The following is a 20,338-nucleotide window of genomic DNA, read 5'->3' as shown; positions in this document are numbered from 1 at the left end:
ATGATATCGTAAAAGCAACATGGTTCTATACTGACACGTACAGTACCCAGAGCAGCCACGCAACCTCCATTGGAAGTAGTGCTGAACAGCTTACAGAGGCTCATTCTGTAACTTGCGATAAAGTTAGAACGGCTTTGCAAGACATGTCTCGGGGCAAAGCGGCAGAAGACGGAATAACAGTCAATTTGGCCAAAGATGGAGGAGATATTATGTTTGATAAGCTTACGGCCCTTTATACTCAATGCCTCACGATTTCAAGTGTACCAGAGAGCTGGAAGGATGCCAACATTATACTAATCCATAAGAAGGGAAACGTCAAAGAATTCGAAATTACAGGCCCCTTAGCTTGCTTCCAGTATTACATAAAATATTCACCAAGATAATTTCCGAAAGAATCAGGGAAACAAATTTAGTCTACCAAGGTAACAGGCTGGCGTCAGCAAGGGATATTCTATGGATCACGTCCACATCCTCAATCAGGTAACTGATAAATTTGCATAATTCAATCAACAACTCTATATGCCTTCTATTGATAATGAAAAAGCATTTGATTCAGTAGAGATAACAGCAGTCATTGGGGTTCTGCGTAATCAAGGATTACAGATGGCACACGTGAATATCTTGGGAAATATCTACAGATTCCACGGCTACCCTGTTTCTCTACAAAGAAGTAGAAAATTACCTATCAATAAATAGGTTTGCCAAGGAGACAATTTCTGCAATGGTCTTCGCCGCATACTTAAGAGTATTCAATTTGTTAGACAGGGCAAACATTAGGAATGATGATCAATGGTGAATATTTCAGCAACCTTCGATTTGCAAATGACATTGTGCTGTTCGGCAACACTGGGGGTGAATTGCAACAAATGATTGCGCACCTTAACTGAGAAAGTATAAGAGTTACGTTATATCTCGTAAACCATTAGACAAACTCAGATATCTCGTAAATTATTAGACAAACTGACGCGCACTATCGTGCGCGACTGCTCACACCGACTCGAAGCACATCAAACGCACTCCACACCACAACTCAACATAGACACGCAGAGGCATTTGTGTTATATTAGTTGGTTTTGTACGTTACAGCAGGAGCACCCATGGCTTTGTTGTTTCGCCGCTTCGCAGGCAATGCTGCACGCATCGAGCGATGTTTCACTCTTGAGCGGGTTGTTTTCAAAACACCCGCGTTCTCGTCATATGCGTGAGGCCACGTGACTTCCGGTTTAATTTTTGCTTCTAACTGCTTGTAACCGTTCGCTTGTTCGCCATGTGGTCTTGCGTTTGCTCTCTATGCTTAACTCCTCCTCTCTCTACCCAAAGTGTGCGCCGGAGCCCGAGTCATGTGGTGCTCTGAAAATGTAGTCATGTGGAGCCGCCGCGTTGACCTCATGCAATGCGGAGCCTTTGGGCAGAAAATTTGATCCGAACAAACACGTGCAAACCCCCGAAGAGCCAGCGCGCCTAGCCGTGTCTTTGCTATCGCTACCGTCCGACATCGGCGCTTCCGATAACTACGGCGACCCCGGGACTCCCAAGGGAGCTCAGAACTCTTATAAACCATCCCGCTGTCTCTAGACGTGGTTGCCAATGCGGTTGATCAAAACGAATCACTTCGTGGGTTAGTTTACGGCGTGGTTTACGGATTGCCGTCCGTACGAAGCTTGCGATTGTGTTGTTTGGCGTGCGTTAGCGTTGCAAAAGCTTCGGAAATGCGGCAGGCGTGGAACCTCTACGCGCGTGTGATGCGCGATCACCCGGCGAAGACTCAGCTGATCACCACGGCCACCGTAATGCTTTCGGGTGACCTGATCGCCCAGAAGGTGCTCGAACGCCGGTCCAGCATCGATATGCCTCGAGCAGCGAGGTACGCTCGAGTTGTTCCTTTCTGTACCGTGTAAACTGGCAACATGTTTTTAAAGAATGACAGTGAGCATGACTATGACTCTTACTGCATGCATGAAGAATAAAAAGCAAATTGGTAGTGTTTTTTTTTTTCTCCCCTCGAGAAGCATAATCTTGTAGCTTTACCATTTAGGCATATTTTTTCTCAAATAAGGTGGCGTATAAAAATAGAAATCTCTTTACTTTTTATTTCTTTTATACCAAACTCAAGAGACGTAGTGTGGGCAGGATGCATGGAGCCAAACCGTGCTTAAAAGTCTGCTTTAATAATGCATGTGCAAGATGTAACTTTGAGGCCAAGGACTGTGATGCTTTGGCACACCAGGATGATAAGCTCATTTCCTTTCACGATACTGCAAAACGTCAGCATTATTTATTGCCCTGTAATCGGCATCTTCAGCCTGTTTTATTTACTTAATAACAAAAGCTTTTAACAATGAAAGCATTATGAAATGATACACATGTTGGAATCTCTGTGAAGCAAATCTTTTGTGAAGCAGTTACTTAAATTTTATAAAACTAAACGAAGTGCATACAGTGGTCTTTATTGTCGTCTATGCGATGTTTAATGTGATTCATTGTACACGTTTATGTGCTACACTGTTCACAATGTAGACCGAGATACAAACAGTGTGTGCGAATTCACACAGAGACGTTGACGCTGTGATGTCACAAAGACAAAGGTGATGCTTGTCAAGGAAAGAATGGTGAGGACAGATGAATGCTGAGAGAAGCAGGATGCGAAAGACGGGGGTAAAATTGACTAGTATTTTTTTCTCTGTCATTCATGCGTCCATGGCCTAATCGCAAATACATGCACATGCTCTCATACGCATGTGCTATGTGACATGAAACACACACCTATTAGGTAATACAACAGCCATGGTCAGGAAATTCTGGCAGCATTCGCAAAGGAATCTTCGCTTTAAAAAAACTTGAAGCATGAACTTGTAGATGTGGCGAGTTTGCGGAGAGGTCCCCGTCTATTATTGTGTGTGGGAAGAAGGAAAACCTAAACGGTATGTCTGGTCTTGCGAAATGTGGAGTTAATCTGTGGTTTCAGTGGGGTTGGGTGAGTGGTTCCCTATAGAGACAAGAAAGGCATAAAATCAATGCAGATTTGTTAAGTGTAAGGAAAGGAATTTCTGTCTAAATGCTTTTCTTCACATATGAAGTGCCTGAATTTCATTTGTCTACATAGAGTCGGTGAGAGAAAATTTATTATAAACTTGATCGCCTTTCTTTGATTTCTTTCGAGGTTGCTGATGTTAGTGTTAGTCTGTGGGTCTGGAACAATATAAGCATGCTCAAATTTAGGTCTCATTAGTGAGTAATAGGCTAGTAATTTTGTGTTGAACAGGGCATTTTAAAGTTTGTGACTCAAGTGACATAGTTTCCAATGTGTAATAAATAATGCATATATTTATAACATTCCACAAGCTGCCAGGCAGGGTTATGCCTAAATATGCTGTTGATTATTGAATATTGAAATTACTGTTGAATATGCTGTTATGCTGTTGATTTCTTGTAGTGGTGAAGAAACTGATTTATAACTCTATCCAAGTGGCCACTTTCTTCATTGAAAGAAAGGAATACAGCTTTTCTGTGTTTAGCATGTCCCACTCGTAACAACATTTTAAAATATTATTTATGCAAGTGTTGAAGGACTTCTGGTTATATGAACATGTAATTTCTGTGTATAAAATAGTCATCCACCAGCAATAGAATGCGGACACCAAGTGCAACAATGTAAACAATATTGTAAATATACAATAAAAAAATCGAAGGACCATGGCATCCGAGACTGCGTGGGCTAGCAGGTTTTGCTCCGGCCGTCTCATTCGGCATGCTTCCCAGCAAAAAAGTGCAGTGCGGTTCACGCCTTTGGCTGTCCCAGTTGGAGGTGGTCGTGAGATTACCTCTTTTGAGATTACCCGAGATTACCTCTCTTTTCATGTGTGGCAGAAGATGTTCACTGGATATATCGCAGTTTTTCAGCTCTGTCTCGAATATTTTGCCATCTGGACCGTCTAGTACTTTTGTGCCTTTGTTTTTATTCTGTACCTTTCTATATCCTTATTCATTGATCTTGTAGTATGTATAGTCTGTACTTATAGTGTGATTATTCTATTCTTCTAAAGAAAATCATGCGTGGTCTCGCAGACTATACATTCCCTGTGAACTTGTAGCCTATGGTATGTGGCCGAGTTTAATTTATGCCCGTCTTCTTTTTCTCTCTTATTATTAGTTTTTACTTTGTGGTGATTCACGTATTCGTGTGGCTATTTTTCCATTTGTATGCCAACTCAGTAGTGCAATAATAGTATCTTTTCGAGCATACTTGTTTTTAGTTTTCATACCATTTATACTTTTTTGCATTGACTCTATGATGTTGCGTGCTATTGTTTTGTGCATTCAATGCTTTCTTTTTTGCCTTGTTGGATAATGCTTGTTTTACATTGATGTAACCAGTTCCCCGTTTACCCAATGCCTTTCTGAATGCAGGTAGGATATTCATAAATACATACATTTATAAAAAAAAACACGTCCCACTTGACTTCATTTCTTTCTTCATTTTATCAAGCAGACGGTGTCAACTAGAACATCGGCTACCCCTTTTGCTTTTGATCCACACTGCTGGCTACCGGCCCTTAACATTGCACTTAACATTTTTCATTCCATCACTCTTTGCAGGGTCCTTAGCTTCTTCACAAGCTTCCTTGTTAGCCTCCACAAGTTTCTGCCCCGTTAGCGCCAGTAGAATGAAGCGATTGTACACTTTTCGCTTCAACGATGGCAGCGAGCTGCCAGTCACGACTTCGTAATGCCTGCCATGTGCATTCCAACGCATTTTATTCTTGTGTACATTTCCTTTTCATAATCTGGGTCCCTTCTGATAAGTTGGCCTTGATAAATACAGACTCTTATGCACCTCGCAGAGCCTGACTGCCAATCACAAATTCTTGTTCTCTTGCCAGGCTTTTGAACAAAACCCTTGTCTCCTGAAAGGGAGAAATTGTCATCCCCCAACGGTAGCATAAAGCTGCAATTGAAACCCATACGGGTTTGCTTTGCAGTGTAAGAGAAGTTTGTCCTGGCCGAGGGATTAAACCTGGGAACAAAACGAATTATTCTTCAACTTCTTTTCCCACTGGAGATCAGCTATAATAAGTGCACATATGCAAGGAAGTTAATTAGTTGGTTATCGTGTTTAACTTTGGGAAACTGTGCAGTGCTTTATGAAGGATGCCATAGTCGAGAGCTCCACATTAATTTTTGACCACTTAAGGTTCTTTAATGTGTTCACAAAGCATGGTACACGAGCGATTTTGCATTTCACCCCCATCGAAATGTGGCCACTGCGGCTGGGCATGAAACCTACGATTTCACGCTTAGTAGCACTGCACCGTAGTCAAGGAATCACTTTGATGGATTTTTAAAATGAAGCTGTATGACCCACCACTGTGGTGCTGTATTTCTATCACCATCAATAAGGCAGCAAAGCTTCGTAAACAGCCACCTTTTGCACTAGAGGTCAGCGTCAGCAGGGTACACTGTGGTCTACACAGATGCAGCTATTCAGAGGAAAGGAGGATGGGGTACCTTCATTGTCTAGACACACCCCGGTATTCAAGACACCTGCAGCTATGTGGCAGAAACAAGAGACTCTTTATTACTTGAGCTACAGGTCGTGCATGTTGCGATCATAGCTGTCCACAACTTGACAAACATTAACGTTGTTGAGATTAGCGTCGACTTGCCCAGTGCTTGCAGATGAAACAAGCAAACAAAAAAGCAACACTTATACGTGAAGAGATTTATAAACTTTACATGACTTTGTATTTCGCCATCAAAGTCCACTGGAACTGACCCTGTGAAGTAACCAAAGTGCTCTGCTTCCACGCCTGCCATAGATGCTTGCCATCTATTGTTGCTGGGTCTGAGGACGAAAGTTCACGAGAGAGAAAGTGTTTTGAAACACCAGGATATGGACAATCTAGTCCACAGACTATGAACGGTTAACTATGCATGATAAGTTCCACAGGCCAGTTATGCAACTCCTCCACAAAAGACTGCATGCATTTACTTCATCATAGTATGCTGTATGGCAAACCGTGCAGTCAAAAAAAATATATATATATATAGAAATTCACAAAAGTAAACATCACAGCAAGCCAGAACAAGGAAATATTCACAGAACTAAGCGTATATAACAATAAACAATACAACAAGTCTACAGTATAAAAAGAATTCCAGGTCTTTTTAGTGACACATCAAACAAATGTTAGTTTAGTAAATAAAAAAAGATTTTGTCTTTTTTTATTGACGTCTGAAGTTTCTAAACTTTTCCAAATGTTTGCAGGTTCTTCATCATGGGCGTTGCATTTGTTGGCCCTGCTCTTCGCGTCTGGTACTTCACGCTCGAACGCATTGTCGGCAGTGGTGGTGGGCGGGCGCTGGTCGTCAAAAAGGTGTTCCTCGACCAAGCCCTGTTCACCCCGGTGTTCTTGCCGAGTTTTCTGGTGACTCTCGGCGCACTTCAGCGACGCTCGTGGGGGAGCATCAAGCAGACGGTGCGGGCAGACTACCTGCCCATCCTGAAGGCGAACTACATGCTCTGGCCCGCGGCACAGCTAATCAACTTCAGATTCGTTCCTCTCAGTTACCGAGTGCCATTTGCGAGCTGTGTGGCGCTTGTCTGGAACACATATTTGGCCTGGAAGGCCAACAGGACGTAGAAGATATAGTGGAATCGATCATTCTTTGAATGCAGTGATTTGTTGGCCATTGATGCAGGCACAGTTTTCTAAAAGTCAGTGCCAGCTAGATCAAAGTCAGCTTTTTTTCTTAGGCAAAATTGTCTGCCAATGATGCCACTAGATGTAATTCGTGACTTGATTCAACTTCTTTCACGCGTTGAGTATATCACATTTGGGCCAAAGGCAAGATTACATATCTTACACCAGATTACATGATGCATACCTACGTCTCGATATGTGACGCACCACTTCTTAGTCACAAATTAAATCAGAATAGTTACCGTATCTTTCGCAGCATTGCATGCTAGATATGAAACAGAGTATAGATGTCATTTGCGACTTTTGAGGCATTTCTGGCACCCAGTTTGTTGCCGTAGTTAAAAATGCAAATGGGCATTTGTGGTTAACTGACGCCCAGCTACAATTCTGATGCTGAAAGCTTTATGCGGCAAAACAAATTGTGCCTTTGCCATGCCTTTCTCCTTGGGAGCAAGTTGTTCCATTTTGCTAGAGACACCTTGTGATGATGACATCAGTATGACGAAACTGACTTCTGAGATCATGTTCTACCATTTGCTGTATCAGTCTTGGAGGCCATTCAAAGCTGTTGCACTTCCCGTGCTTTGATTGCATGTTAAGTTTAGTGTAGTCTACAAAAGCCAAATAAATTATTTTGCACCATGTTTGGACATTTCGTATTGGGTTGGTGCATAAGTCAGTGAAATACTTTTTCTCTGTTACAGAATTACATAATTCAGCTCAGCCTTTATAGCTTCTGGTAACAATTCATCAAAAATGTGCCACAAAATCATTCAGGTACCCCCCCCACACACACACACTCATTTATGATGCTGTCTCAATGCCTAGAGACAGCTCTTTGTCTAGAGGCAGCACTAGAGCGCGGGATCTCAGAAGCGGCTGATACCATGGCCACTCTGGTCGTGCAGACCAGCACGTTCAATTTCTTGAGCTCCCTGCCTCGTGAGCCGCCGCCTTCTTCACCAGCTCTGCAGGCAATAGTTACACTGCTACATCCTCATCCTTTGGTAGGAGTTGAACCCACAACCTTTGGTGTTAATTAGGGTGAAGTTAATTAAGGTAGAGTTAATTAGGACACTCGAACCTACCACCTTTGGTGGGAGAAAAGTACAATAGGAAGAATGCATTCAAATAAAAATGTCAAGTAATGTAATGAATGTGTCAGGAGCACGAAGGCCTTTGCCTTTATCTTCTTTAGCATACGCTAAAATGACTGTCAACTTTTTTTTTTAATTCTCCTTTTAAATAAAGTGTGAGTTGAGTCAGAAATGGGCTTGTGCTGCTGGCATGATTCGCAATAACGGACAAGGAAAGAACCACGTATGGAGAAAGGTTGGTTTTTATGGTCCTCGCATAGAGTGAGCGGTGCCTGAACATTCTAACACTATCTATATGTGTTACACATGTTTAACTACTGAAGCACAATTACTATACAGAGACCAGTTTTTTAGGCACGTGAAGCCTTAATTTAGGCACTATAAACCGGCGCTCTAAGTGCGAAAATATAGCAGCCTGGACAAGGGTTCAAACTTGAGACCCTGAGTATTAGAAACCCAATATTCTAGCTCTACTCCACGCCAACATCGACTATAGCAGTGAACTAAATGAGCTGCGTGCCCTGAGAGCAACTTGAGTTATTTCACAACTGACAGTGGCTACCACTATATTTGATGCCCTGAACAGGATTCCGTAAGTTCAATGATAGCATTAATTACAGGCGAATAGACATGAAAGCACATGCTATGAGAGCATGAGAGAAAGCTTGAGTGCGTGCGTGCCTTTTTTGTCCGAGTTCTGTTTGCCCTTCTTTAACGTTCTTATGGATAAGCAAAAACTATGGGCAAATGTATACCTGTCAGCTAAGATACCTCCTCCCGGTCAGTTGACTGACAATAAATGTCAAATATCACCACTGCCTGATCATATCACTCATTCATACAGAAAAAAAGCTGCCCATAAAGTGCAACATAGGCTGCTCAAGCTACAGAAAACTACAGAGCTGGCTAAGAATAAGCATTCTCTCACTAGGTTGAATATTGAGGCTTATCGCAATATCAAAGTGGGAATGAGTGCATAGGCTAGGCTCCAATCATGTTATTGCTAAAGGTGGTGGCTTTGCTGGATATGTCATGATTTCTAGTTTTTGCTTGTTGTTTCTTGTGTTTGTGGCAGCAAGTCTGTCCCTTCTTCCCAGTGTACGTTTCCTTGCGCTTTTTGGCCACAATGAATTCACATGGCCTAGCTCAACTTTCCCTGCTCAAGCAGATTGCCTGGTGAGCAGAAGACAAGATGTTTTTCATTATGACCTCGCACATACAGTTGGTACACAGCATAGCCGGCTCATCGGTTGATCAGTAAGCAAGAATAAAAAAATGAGTTTCTTTTTATTATGGTCCCATGCACTCAACACACTCTTCCATCATTCCGCACAACCATACACATAATATCAACCACACTGACATCCATAATTGTGGAGCTGTAGAAACGGAAATACGCCAAGTAAATCACACACAAGCACGTCACGAGTCAAACTTTTCCAAGCAAAAAGCAGTGCCGTTCTCCTCGTACTGCTTCTTGGTCACAATCAGCTTGTTCATGTCGGGATCCTGGAAGGCCATGACACCACCGTGCCATGCATATGTGATGGGACTGCAACCAATCAAGAGAGTGAGAATGCTTCTTAATGAAATGCAGATATTTCTGTTCCTGTGTATAATTGCTTGTCCACTACTCCGCACAGGTAAGAGGATGGGGTATATAGAAGTAATGTGATTGTGAACGCAGAAGAGAGAAAGAAAAAATAAAAATTAGATAGCGAGAACGGTGGATTTCATGTTTGCATACGACGCAATATAAAAATAAAATCGTCATCATCATGTGTGTATGTGTGAAGCAATTCCTAGAGGTTCTCAAACAAGCCAATGGCTCGAAAATATGACGGGAATTTCAAAGTTTGATGCTACATAGAAGAGCAAGGCATGGGGCCTGAAGTGCTTCTCAGTGTTAGCGGTTTTGTAAAAATTATGTCCATTTGACATTGATAAAGTGCTCTTTCATCTCTACAGGCGGGAACTATTAGAAGAAATGCTCGACCATTTCTACCACACCAGAGTATTCACAATATGGACTGGTATCTTGTCCAAGGCGACAGAAGTAACTGCTTGATAGAGCATTTGTTTAAAGCCAAAGGAAAGGCGGAGATAATTTTCTATATACCTTGAACATCCAATAAATGCAAAAGATAGCCTGTGAAGACAACATATGAGGTCAGCCTAACTACTTTTCCTGTACAATATGTACTTCTTTTTATCCGTCACTTGCAATGATTCAAGCACCATGGCACATGGGCCAATCAAGAAAGGGAGTTTGTGCTCACATTTTCAGCATACGTAATAACAATACAGCAGCCACTGCCTTCCAACACGGCTTGCAAAGGTGGCTTTTGGGTGTCTAACATCAGATTCACATTACTACTTATGTACGTAGGGTTTTCTGTGAGTTTCATCATTGTCTGGCATTTGCAGCTCTAAAGTATAGCGCGCTACGAAAGGATGCTTCTTTGCGGCGATGTTGCAGCAAAGTTGACTTTACGGAGCCAGCTGAAAATGACATGTTTATCGGGAGTGACAAATGCATATGTCCAGCGTTTCATACTTCCGAATTTTTCTCTGCACTGATAAACTTAAGTGACCGTCGCATTCAAATACAATGTAAGATGTGGTAACATCACAGAATGGTGATGTATCATATGAAAATACATAGGAGTCAATGGGCTTACAGTCAGGACTGCGAAAAGGTGACGTACCAGTGCGAAAACGTAAAAGTCAGGAACATATTCATTTATTTATTTATTTATTTACACACACTGCAGCCCCTAGTGGGGCTATAGCAGGAGTGGATAATACACCATAATACAAGAAATACAATAGGCAACAAAAAAAGAAAGTGTAGGTGCAATGTTGAGGGAGCACAGACAAGAATTCATTTAATGGGAGAGAACGGTTGGTTCCTGAGCGAATTCCACGTTTAAATTGTTTTCAGGAAAAAGCTATACTTAAAAGTATTAGCGCGTGCAAAAAATGGTGTAATGTTAAGCGCGTGATGTCTCCTACTAGAAGAGATTTTTGCAACGGTGATATATTTATTACTGGAGAGGCATGAAGATGAGTGAATAATGCCATGAAAAAATTTTAAAGAATTGTGTCGCTGTTCGGCGAGAGATGTTAAGTTTAGTGAGGACATGACTGACAATGGTGAGAACTGGTGGTCATAGCGTCTGTAGACAAATCTAATGGCTTTTCTTTGGATGGCCTCAACTCTGTCTATTTCGTAATGCTTGTATGAATTCCAAACGATACTACCAGACTCAAGTGTAGGGTGAACAATATTTTTATATAACAGTAATTTAGTGTCGCACAGAGAATTAGACAGAATATGACGTAAATAACAGAGTTTTTGTAGAGCTTTACTCGTAATGGAATCAATGTGCTTTGACCGGGACAGGTTAGTGGTGAACGTGAGACCAAGGTATTTATATTCAGAAACGTGTTGAATTAAATTATCATTAAATTCATAGCTGAAAAGGAACAGGTTAGCTTTATTAGAGAAGGACATAACGACAGTCTTACAGATGTTAATATTCATTTGCCATGTTTCACACCATTTAGAAAATCTGACGAATGATTCACTAAGGCGAACATGCTCAGAGGGAGATGAAATGATGTCAACAATATGCAATCGTCTGCATACATTCGGATTTTAGATGATATCTCACGTGGCAAATGATTAATATACAGTAAGAAAAGTAGAGGACCAAGGACCAAGCCTTGAGGGACGCTTGATGACACATCCACCAGCGAGGAATTGATCGAGTTAAAGCTTACGAATTGAGTGCGGTGAGACAAAAAACTCTCCAGTTCACTAATTGAGGGTTGTTAAGAATGGCATTTAGTTTGGACAGTAGTTATGAGTGAAGTACAGTATCAAAAGCTTTGGAAAAATCTATAAATATAGCGTCAATTTGAAATCCCTTATCCAGGTTAGAAGCTATGTCATGCATGAACTCGACAAGTTGTGTTATGGTGCTAAAACCGCGTCTGAATACATGCTGTACATTAGAGAGAATGTTATTTGATTCAAGGAATTCCATAATGAGTTTGTATATCACATGCTCTAGTATTTTGCATGAATATGGTGTTAAAGATATCGGCCGGTACTTAGAAAGATGCTGCTTACTACCTGGCTTATGTAACAGAAGCACCATAGCCATCTTCCATGATGAAGGTACTATGCCGGAAGTTAGTGATTTATTGAAGATAAGAGTAAGGTATCGTGAAGTACATAAGGCATACCGAACGAGAAACAAATTCGGGATTCCATCAGGCCCTTCACTTTCAATGGGGTTCCACTGTCGAATTGAATTCTGGGGTCTTGTGTGCCAAAACCACTATTTGATTAAGAGGCACGCCATAATTGGGGACTCCGAATTAAGTTTGACCACAAGGAGATCTTTTTAATGTGCCCCCAATGCAAGGTACACGGGCATTTTTGCATTCTGCCCCCATCGAAATGTGGCCGTCACGGCCGCGATTTGATCCCACGACCTTGTGCTTAGCAGCTCAGCACCACACTAGGCCACCGCGGTGGGCAGGGGTTCCACTGTACCGACCTAGCCTGTTATACCTTGGTGGCTCAGGCGAGGCTTCTTTTTTAGGTTCTTTTGATAGCCTCACAACGATTTTTGTACTGACCCATTGTGGCAGGTATGCTTGAAGCCAATGCAACATGTGCTAATAATGGCTTGGTAAAAGACTTACTTGTCTGGAGCTGTGACATTTACCTCGCAGATCTCGGGACACAGGGAGCGCAGGTCGGTGTACCTGCGTCATAGAAGAAAAGTGCCACTTGCAACATGGGCGTGCAAGAGATAGCAGAAGGCAAAATAGGTGTGGCATAATTTGATCACCTAGTGTTCAATGGAACACTAGGGAGAGAAATTATTTGAGATGTATTAGTAAATTACATGCCCACAATACCAAAACAGCCACTCTTATCATCGGAGGAAGCTTGATAAGCCAGAAAACACCCAAAGAAGAAAGGTGCGTGCCACTGTGTCATGGATTTTGATGTCTGCTTGGGCCTGGTTAATCTTGAATAGGTAACCATGGGCTAAATTGTGTTTTAATGAAAGCAAGCACTGAACGTAGCAAGTTTCGAGAATAATTACTGTGCTACAATGGCCCAAATTTGAGAAAATGCATTGAAATACCTGAAATCACACTGACATATTGGCACTGCAGTTTCAGCACAAAATTCCCAAAATGAAAGTTTGGCCTTCATTTTTCCTTCCAGTAATCAGTTTCTTACAGTAAAATTAATGAAAACAGAGTTTTGAAATATGTTACCGGTCTCAACTAAATTGGCACTTCCACCTAATTCTTAGTATAATATGTTCCACAAGAACTTCTTAGACAAGTCACAGTTTAGGTCTGCTAGACACTACTCTGCTTGGCATACATAAACAGTATAAAACAGAGAGAGTATATAGACAGACAATCACCAACTATCTATCCACTGTTCAATGATGGTTTAGGTGCACAGCAAAAAAGGCTTTCACAAAGTATGTGCATGTAATGTGTAAAGTGTGTGTGCGTCTGCTGCGACAACAACCCAAGTGTATGGAATGTGACTACAGTGAGGACCTTAATAGAGAAAGTGTAAGAGTGGGGTTGAACATTATTAAGCGGAAGACAAAGATAATGCTCAATAGCCTGGCAAGGGAACAAGAGTTAAGGATTGCCAATGAGCCTTTAGAGTCTGTGAAGGCGTACCTTTACTTAGGTCGATTACTCACAGGGGACCCTAATCATGCGAAGGAAACTTACACAAGAATAAAAATGGGCTGTTGTGCATACGGCAGACATCGCCTTACTCATGTTTAACTGAATTGTACAAACAATAAAAGGGGGAAGTGAAACTGGATGAAAAGGTAACTTGCAATGGTTAATAGAAAAGGTAAAATAGGAAAGATAGAAGACTGGCCAGTTGCCTGCTGCTAAGCTTAAGTATGATGTGATGCTTGCAGTTAAAAGAATGTCCCACGTTTGCCGCCTTGGCCCCGAGGGATGTTGGCTAGCACTCCCTTATCTTACTTGGTGAAGCACTGCACTCATAATGCAGAAGATGAGGGCTCAGCTCCCACCTGTGGCAAGCCGTGCGTTCCTTCGCTTTCGTTTCCCTTTTCCTTTGCTATGATTTCCTTTGATATAATATGACAAGTATGATCTGTGAAGCACTGTGTGTGAGCTTGCTGTGTTCGAATTTTATTTTGACATTTTTTGCTTGTACAGTATCCCTTTGTATTTTCTATGTACCACTCCTGCTTTGGCTGCTAAAAAGCAGCTGGCAGTATTTTCAAATAAATAAATAAATAAATAAATAAATATTTACATTTCAATTGAGTGTCACTTATCAATTTCCGCTACGCTTTCCATGGCTTCATTGTCGATATCCTTATCAGGGCTGTAACAGAAAATCAGGCTTGTTTGATCCCCGCATTCTTCAGAACCTCGTCATTTCCCAAGAAGTCTCCTTTGCTATGTGCCTGGAATTGTCATCAAACAGTTGGCAGTTGATGCTTGCATGTCTCTACGTTGACGCTGTCATGTTGCTTACATAACCACCAAGCATTATAATGTGGTTCAAGTAGATAGGCAAGTTTCTTTTTGCGTTGCTCATCAGTGAGAACGTGGGCACTATGGCTGAGCCACCATGGCAGGAAGTGCTTCAGAAAATTTGAAGCGAAAATGCCAGAGACTTCCAGGTATCAGGTCTTAGACATTGACTTTATGTTTGCCTTCGTTCGATACAAAAGTTAAAGGATAATTGATGTGACATTTCTTGCTTTTCATATTTTGCAGGAAGAGAAATTCTTGTATCTCGAAACCCCAGAAAAAATACTGGCAATTCTCAGAGGGCGCTAAATAATTTACTACACAGCTGACTTCTGTTTGATTCACATGGGATTGACAAAATTGGCCGGATTATTCTATGGGCTGAATTTAAAGAAGCGGTATAAAAAGTGTCTAATGCACCACTGTTTCATTTTGTAGTATTTTTCCAATAGCAACGCACCTCTGATTCTAATAGATGCAGTATTTATGGGTTTGTAGCAAAATAAGAATCTGCTCCCAAATGTACACCAAATTTTATAACAAAAGACATAGCATGCCTCTGATTCTGGCAATTACAAATAAATAAAACTTTTTATTGCTGTATACAGAACACATGTCGTTTTCTGGCAATCCAATGTGTTTGATATCATGCATTTCTCGAACAGCTGTGCAACCATGACAAACGGGATGGTGGCCTACACCTAGACTAACCGCTCTGCCAGTTCGTCATGCTATGCATGCAAGTCTCCAGAGGGCCGAAAACATGTGACACAACTGTTCTGCAATTACGCTAACAATTTCACAGGAGCTGAATTAATGGAAGTCTAACCAAAATAACTTTTCTGCAAGTCAATCTTGGTCTCGTTTCCCAATAAGTGCATGTGTTGTGACGCCGTGACGTAGAAGGTGGTCACGTGGGGGGCAAGACAATGCAATGTTTTGGCACTCTCTCCGATCTCCTTGGTCATCTGCATGCTACTACTCATAGCACAGCTCAATGTAGCAACATAGCAGATGACTGCATGAGCTGGAGGGAGCGCGAAATGCCACAATGTCCTGCGCCCACTGCCCACCTTCTATGCCATGGCGTCACGGCATATGCTACACATATAGAGAAATGAAAGCGTAATTGTCTCGTAGAAAAGCTATTTATAAAAAATATTTATAGCAAATAGGTTTGGCAGTATTTTTTTCTATGGTTTACATGTCCATTGATTGATAGTTGATAGTTGTCTACTGATAGTTGTGATAGTTGATAGTTGTGATAGATGTCCATTGATTGATTGATAGCTTTCATTGATCACGAGAAAGCGTTTGATTCTGTCGAAACCACAGCAGTCACAGAGGCATTACGGAATCAGGGTGTAGACGAGCCGCATGTAAAAATACTGAAAGATATCTATAGCGGCTCCACAGCCACCGTAGTCCTCCATAAAGAAAGCAACAAAATCCCAATAAAGAAAGGCGTCAGGCAGGGAGATACGATCTCTCCAATGCTATTCACAGCGTGTTTACAGGAGGTATTCAGAGACCTGGATAGGGAAGAATTGGGGATAAGAGTTAATGGAGAATACCTTAGTAACTTGCGATTCGCTGATGATATTGCCTTGCTTAGTAACTCAGGGGACCAATTGCAATGCATGCTCACTGACCTGGAGAGGCGAAGCAGAAGAGTGGGTCTAAAAATTAATCTGCAGAAAACTAAAGTAATGTTTAACAGTCTTGGAAGAAAACAGCAATTTACAATAGGTTGCGAGGCACTGGAAGTGGTAAGGGAATACATCTTCTTAGGGCAGGTAGTGACGGCGGATCCGGATCATGAGACGGAAATAATCAGAAGAATAAGAATGGGCTGGGGTGCGTTTGGCAGGCATTCTCACATCATGAACAGCAGGTTGCCATTATCCCTCAAGAGAAAAGTGTATAATAGCTGTCTTACCAGTACTCACTTACGAAGCAGAAACCTGGAGGCTTACGAAAAAGGTTCTGCTTAAATTGAGGACGACGCAACGAGCTATGGAAAGAATATTGATAGGTGTAACGTTAAGGGATAAGAAAAGAGCAGATTGGGTGAGGGAACAAACGCGAGTTAATGACATCTTAGTTGAAATCGAGAAAAAGAAATGGGCATGGGCAGGACATGTAATGAGGAGGGAAGATAACCGATGGTCATTAAGGGTTACGGACTGGATTCCAAGGAAAGGGAAGCGTAGCAGGGGGCGGCAGAAAGTTAGGTGGCCGGATGAGATTAAGAAGTTTGCAGGGACAACATGGCCACAATTAGTACATGACCGGGGTAGTTGGAGAAGTATGGGGGAGGCCTTTGCCCTGCAGTGGGCGTAACCAGGCTGATGATGACATGTCCATGAACTTTATTTAAGGCAGCAACAACAACAAAAAAAAATGCTGAAGATGTTTCGTCAGTACTCCTTTGGGACGGTTTCCTAAACCTGTTGCTCATATTTGGTGATAGCCCAGTGCGGTGCGCCTCATTAGAGAATAACATGGCGAGGAACCAAGCAGCTCAGTGAACACCAAATACGCCTGCTACAACATGCCAAAAGTGAGGGAAGCGGCGCCATCTATCTGGATCCGAAGAAAGATGCAGAGGTGCCTGACGTGAACTGGGAAGCTCAAGAATATTATGCTTCAGTAAACATGCTAATGGGAGGACTTATCATTTATAGTGTTTAAGTCTTTCTCTAGCAAGAGGAGGAGAAAGTTTATGTAGATACCTTGTAAACCATGTGTTTGTTTATTTTTACTTCAAACACGTCTTTAAATATGACGTGGAGCACATGTAGCGCTATTCAACCTGTTTATGTAGATTACCTGAAGAGCCGGACGTTACTTGTGCGACAAATTGCACAGTCCAGGAGACTAAATAAAAGAATTCCTTAACTCTTTCATTACCGCGAGAAAATGGCCATTTTTCATAGGTCTTGGAAGAAATTTTTTGCCAGTACAAATAATACTCCAGCACACGCTGCAGCATGCCAAATTGCACATAATGGAATGTTCTTTCCAAAAACCTAAAGTTACAAACCAAAACATTTATTAGGGAACACACAAAAATTGGGAAAAGTGCCATTCTTCGTGGAGAGTTGATAAAATCGAGAAAGAAAAGGCACAATATCTACATACACATTATTAACAAAGAAAATTTAGAATATACATTTTGAAGATCAATGACTCAGGAACACCGTCTAAAAAATTAATTCTCTGTACCACGCCGTTCTTCAGCTACATAAAAAAAACTACAGACTGAGAACAGCTTCATCACTTGTGCCATGCGGTGAAGCAGTTCCTCATTTTCGTGAGGCACAGGTGCACTCTGCAGTTTTCGCAGAAAACGTTCGTCTTTTGTTCAATTTTTCGTTCCTAGTAGCACATCCTGCAGTTTCACCTTTTTGGCATCTTTTGCGGATGGTGCGGCACTTTTTTGGGGACAGGATCTACTTGGGCCACCTCTTCATCTTCAAGCTCGAGCAGCTGCTGGGTGAGCTCCATCCGAAAAGTTGGTCAAAGTGGGCGCTCATTTGAAATTCTGGTGTCGAGAGGTGTTGCTGGCGGTGCTCTTGAAAAATAATGAAGCTATTCACAACAGCGATGTCAATACAATGAAAGAAGAGTGTTTTCCACTTCCTCACGCACTTCATCAAAACATTATAAGATGCAATCAGCTGATCCGACTTATCAACACCAAGCATCCCAGAATTATAGTCGTCAATCAGTAGTGGCTTCTCAATTGGGATGATAGTCCACACGCCCCCTTTTCTCTCTTTTCTTGTGGCTGTAACATGCCTGTTGGCAGTGTGCGCTGTAGACATCATGTGGACAACCTTCCTGTCCTTCCATTGCAAACAGAGGATGTTGTTCCGTCGGAGCCACCGAGCATCACCTCTTTGCCTTCTCCCACGACACGTCCTTCAGTTCAGATGGGAAGCACCAACCATATTTACGTGTCATGCCACAAGCGAGGATTTTGATTTTGTGATTTAGCAAGTGAGCAAAGAGACATAGACATGTAAAAGTTATCCATGTAGATAACGTATCCTTGATTGAGGTAGTTATTGCACAGTTGCGTCACCACATCAAATGCTAGTCCACTTGCACTAGCTGTTTCCCGTTTGCCTGCGTACACATAAAATTGAACGGAATAGCCAGTCGGCGAATCGGCAAGCACCCACAATTTATATCCCCACTTAACAATTTTGTCCCGCATGTATTGCCGAATACACAATCTTCCTTTCGAATTGACCATTCTTTCATCTACAGAGAGGTTCTGCGAAGGTTGAAAAAGTTCTCCTGAAGTAGTATTCACGTGTTGCAAAAGCCACAGTATGCGGTGCAGCTTGCCGTGCGAAGCTACAGTAGTCGCTCCGGATCAGTGACACTTAGGAAGCGCAGAAGTGCAGAAAACCGCCTCCTTGGCAAAACCTTCCGCGGAAGAAGCCCTGCAAAAATCCTACTGGTATTCCAGTAAAGGTGGATGCGTGGCATGTTCACAATGCCCATATAAATGAGCAGTCCAATGAACTTCACTAGTTTGTCGGGAGTCACTTCTTTCCATGATCCATCTCTTTCAGCACAGCTTGGAAGCTCCAAAACATGCATCCAAGCATATTTGTTCGTGTTCTTGCAAATAGTATGTATCACTTCTGCAGTGAAGAACAGAAGGAAGAAATTGCGCGCCGTTGTAAAATGTCTTGCACTGCTCCGAAGTGCTGGGCCGAGGTGTGCTCCAGGCGGCCTTGTGGGCGTGAACTGAAGTTTCTTCACAGCCGGTGGCAGCACATCCTGGCCTAGCGACGTACGGACCCTGCAGATAACAAGAATAGCTCTAAGTTTGTGCACAAAGGTTGGCAGATAAGCGCGCCGGACGTCGGTGACTGCTCAAGGCCGTAAAGGTAGCTCACCGGTGAGCAGCTGCGGACGTCCCGGGCTGACTTGAAACATCGGAACTTGAAGCAGAGGTACTGTCATCTTTGGACTAAGAATACAGTGCAGAATACTTTTGAGCAGAACACTTTCCGCGCGGCACAGTCGCGTGGCACGACAATGCCATGGCAGCGACCGAAGCGACTGGTGTTGTAGCGATATAGTAACACCGGATGCGGCCCTCTGGCAGATTTAACAAGAGAAGCGACACCAAAACTGCTGCAACCTGGCTGTAAAGGCCAGGTATACATGTTGGACATGCCACAGACCTTCAGAAATGTGTTTTCTTGGAATAAAACCGCCTACACTCCAAGTCAACGCTCACTAGTGAATAGCTGGCATCATTTTCGGGTAATTACCACCACTCAACACCGTCAGATAACAAAGCCAACAATATGATTCAACATTTGACTTGCTGGGAGTCTTAAAAAGGTGCATCAAAAATCAGAATGTCGCCAGAGCGGGAAAATTTAAACTGGTTCTACAAGTGCACTGCCTAGACTAAGCACTGGATTGCACGAAGTGCATGAGAAATGATTGCAACATGTTGAAATCAGCGATTTGAAGCATCGATCACTGGTGATCGAGTTGAATAGGCGTGGTAACGAAAGAGTTGATCAAAATTTTCGTTATTGAATTTAGGGCACACGTCCCAATTGCTAAATCGAAGCTGAGCAGTAGTCAAGTCACATTTGCTTAGCAGAATTGTATAACTAGCACCAATTTCAAAACACAGCTGTTACCCTATATACTCGCATAACGATCGCACTTTATTGTAAAAAAAATTGACGCTAATTCAGGGGTGCAATCATTATGCAGGTTAATATACCACGAAAAGAAACATTTTCTTTTTTAATCCCGCATTTACTGCAGGATGACAATGGGTAAACAAGCAGGCGGCTGCCACTGTCGGTGCGGGACACGAAAACAAAAATGGCGACTGGCGGAGCAAGCCGAATGCACCGAACGAGATTAGTTTTCTTCTCGTGAGTACATTATGCGCATTGAAACAGTTTCTTCCAT

General features: G+C 42.3%; 2 protein-coding genes across 2 annotated transcripts in view; one reads left to right on the top strand and one right to left on the bottom strand.

Moving 5' to 3' along the window:
• Window positions 1-1,232: 1,232 nt before the first annotated feature.
• Window positions 1,233-7,351, top strand: LOC139050904 (mitochondrial inner membrane protein Mpv17-like). Its single transcript, XM_070527737.1, has 2 exons — window positions 1,233-1,864; window positions 6,266-7,351. Exons 1-2 carry the CDS (start codon window positions 1,710-1,712, stop codon window positions 6,639-6,641), a joined length of 531 nt encoding a protein of 176 aa, XP_070383838.1. The 5' UTR covers window positions 1,233-1,709; the 3' UTR covers window positions 6,642-7,351.
• A 1,715-nt stretch (window positions 7,352-9,066) lies between these two features.
• Window positions 9,067-20,338, bottom strand: part of Arp6 (Actin-related protein 6) — a 57,933-nt gene continuing 46,661 nt past the window's right edge. The window contains exons 10-11 of the mRNA XM_070527736.1: window positions 12,518-12,580; window positions 9,067-9,350 (exon numbers count right to left, since the gene is read on the bottom strand). Coding sequence (XP_070383837.1) covers window positions 9,221-9,350; window positions 12,518-12,580 — 193 coding nt within the window. The 3' untranslated portion in view covers window positions 9,067-9,220. The remainder of the gene's footprint in view (window positions 9,351-12,517; window positions 12,581-20,338) is intronic.

This window comes from Dermacentor albipictus, chromosome 10 (genome assembly GCF_038994185.2).
Source record: "Dermacentor albipictus isolate Rhodes 1998 colony chromosome 10, USDA_Dalb.pri_finalv2, whole genome shotgun sequence".
Classification (NCBI taxonomy): Eukaryota; Metazoa; Arthropoda; class Arachnida; order Ixodida; family Ixodidae; genus Dermacentor; species Dermacentor albipictus.
This window is presented reverse-complemented; position numbering and strand designations above follow the sequence as displayed.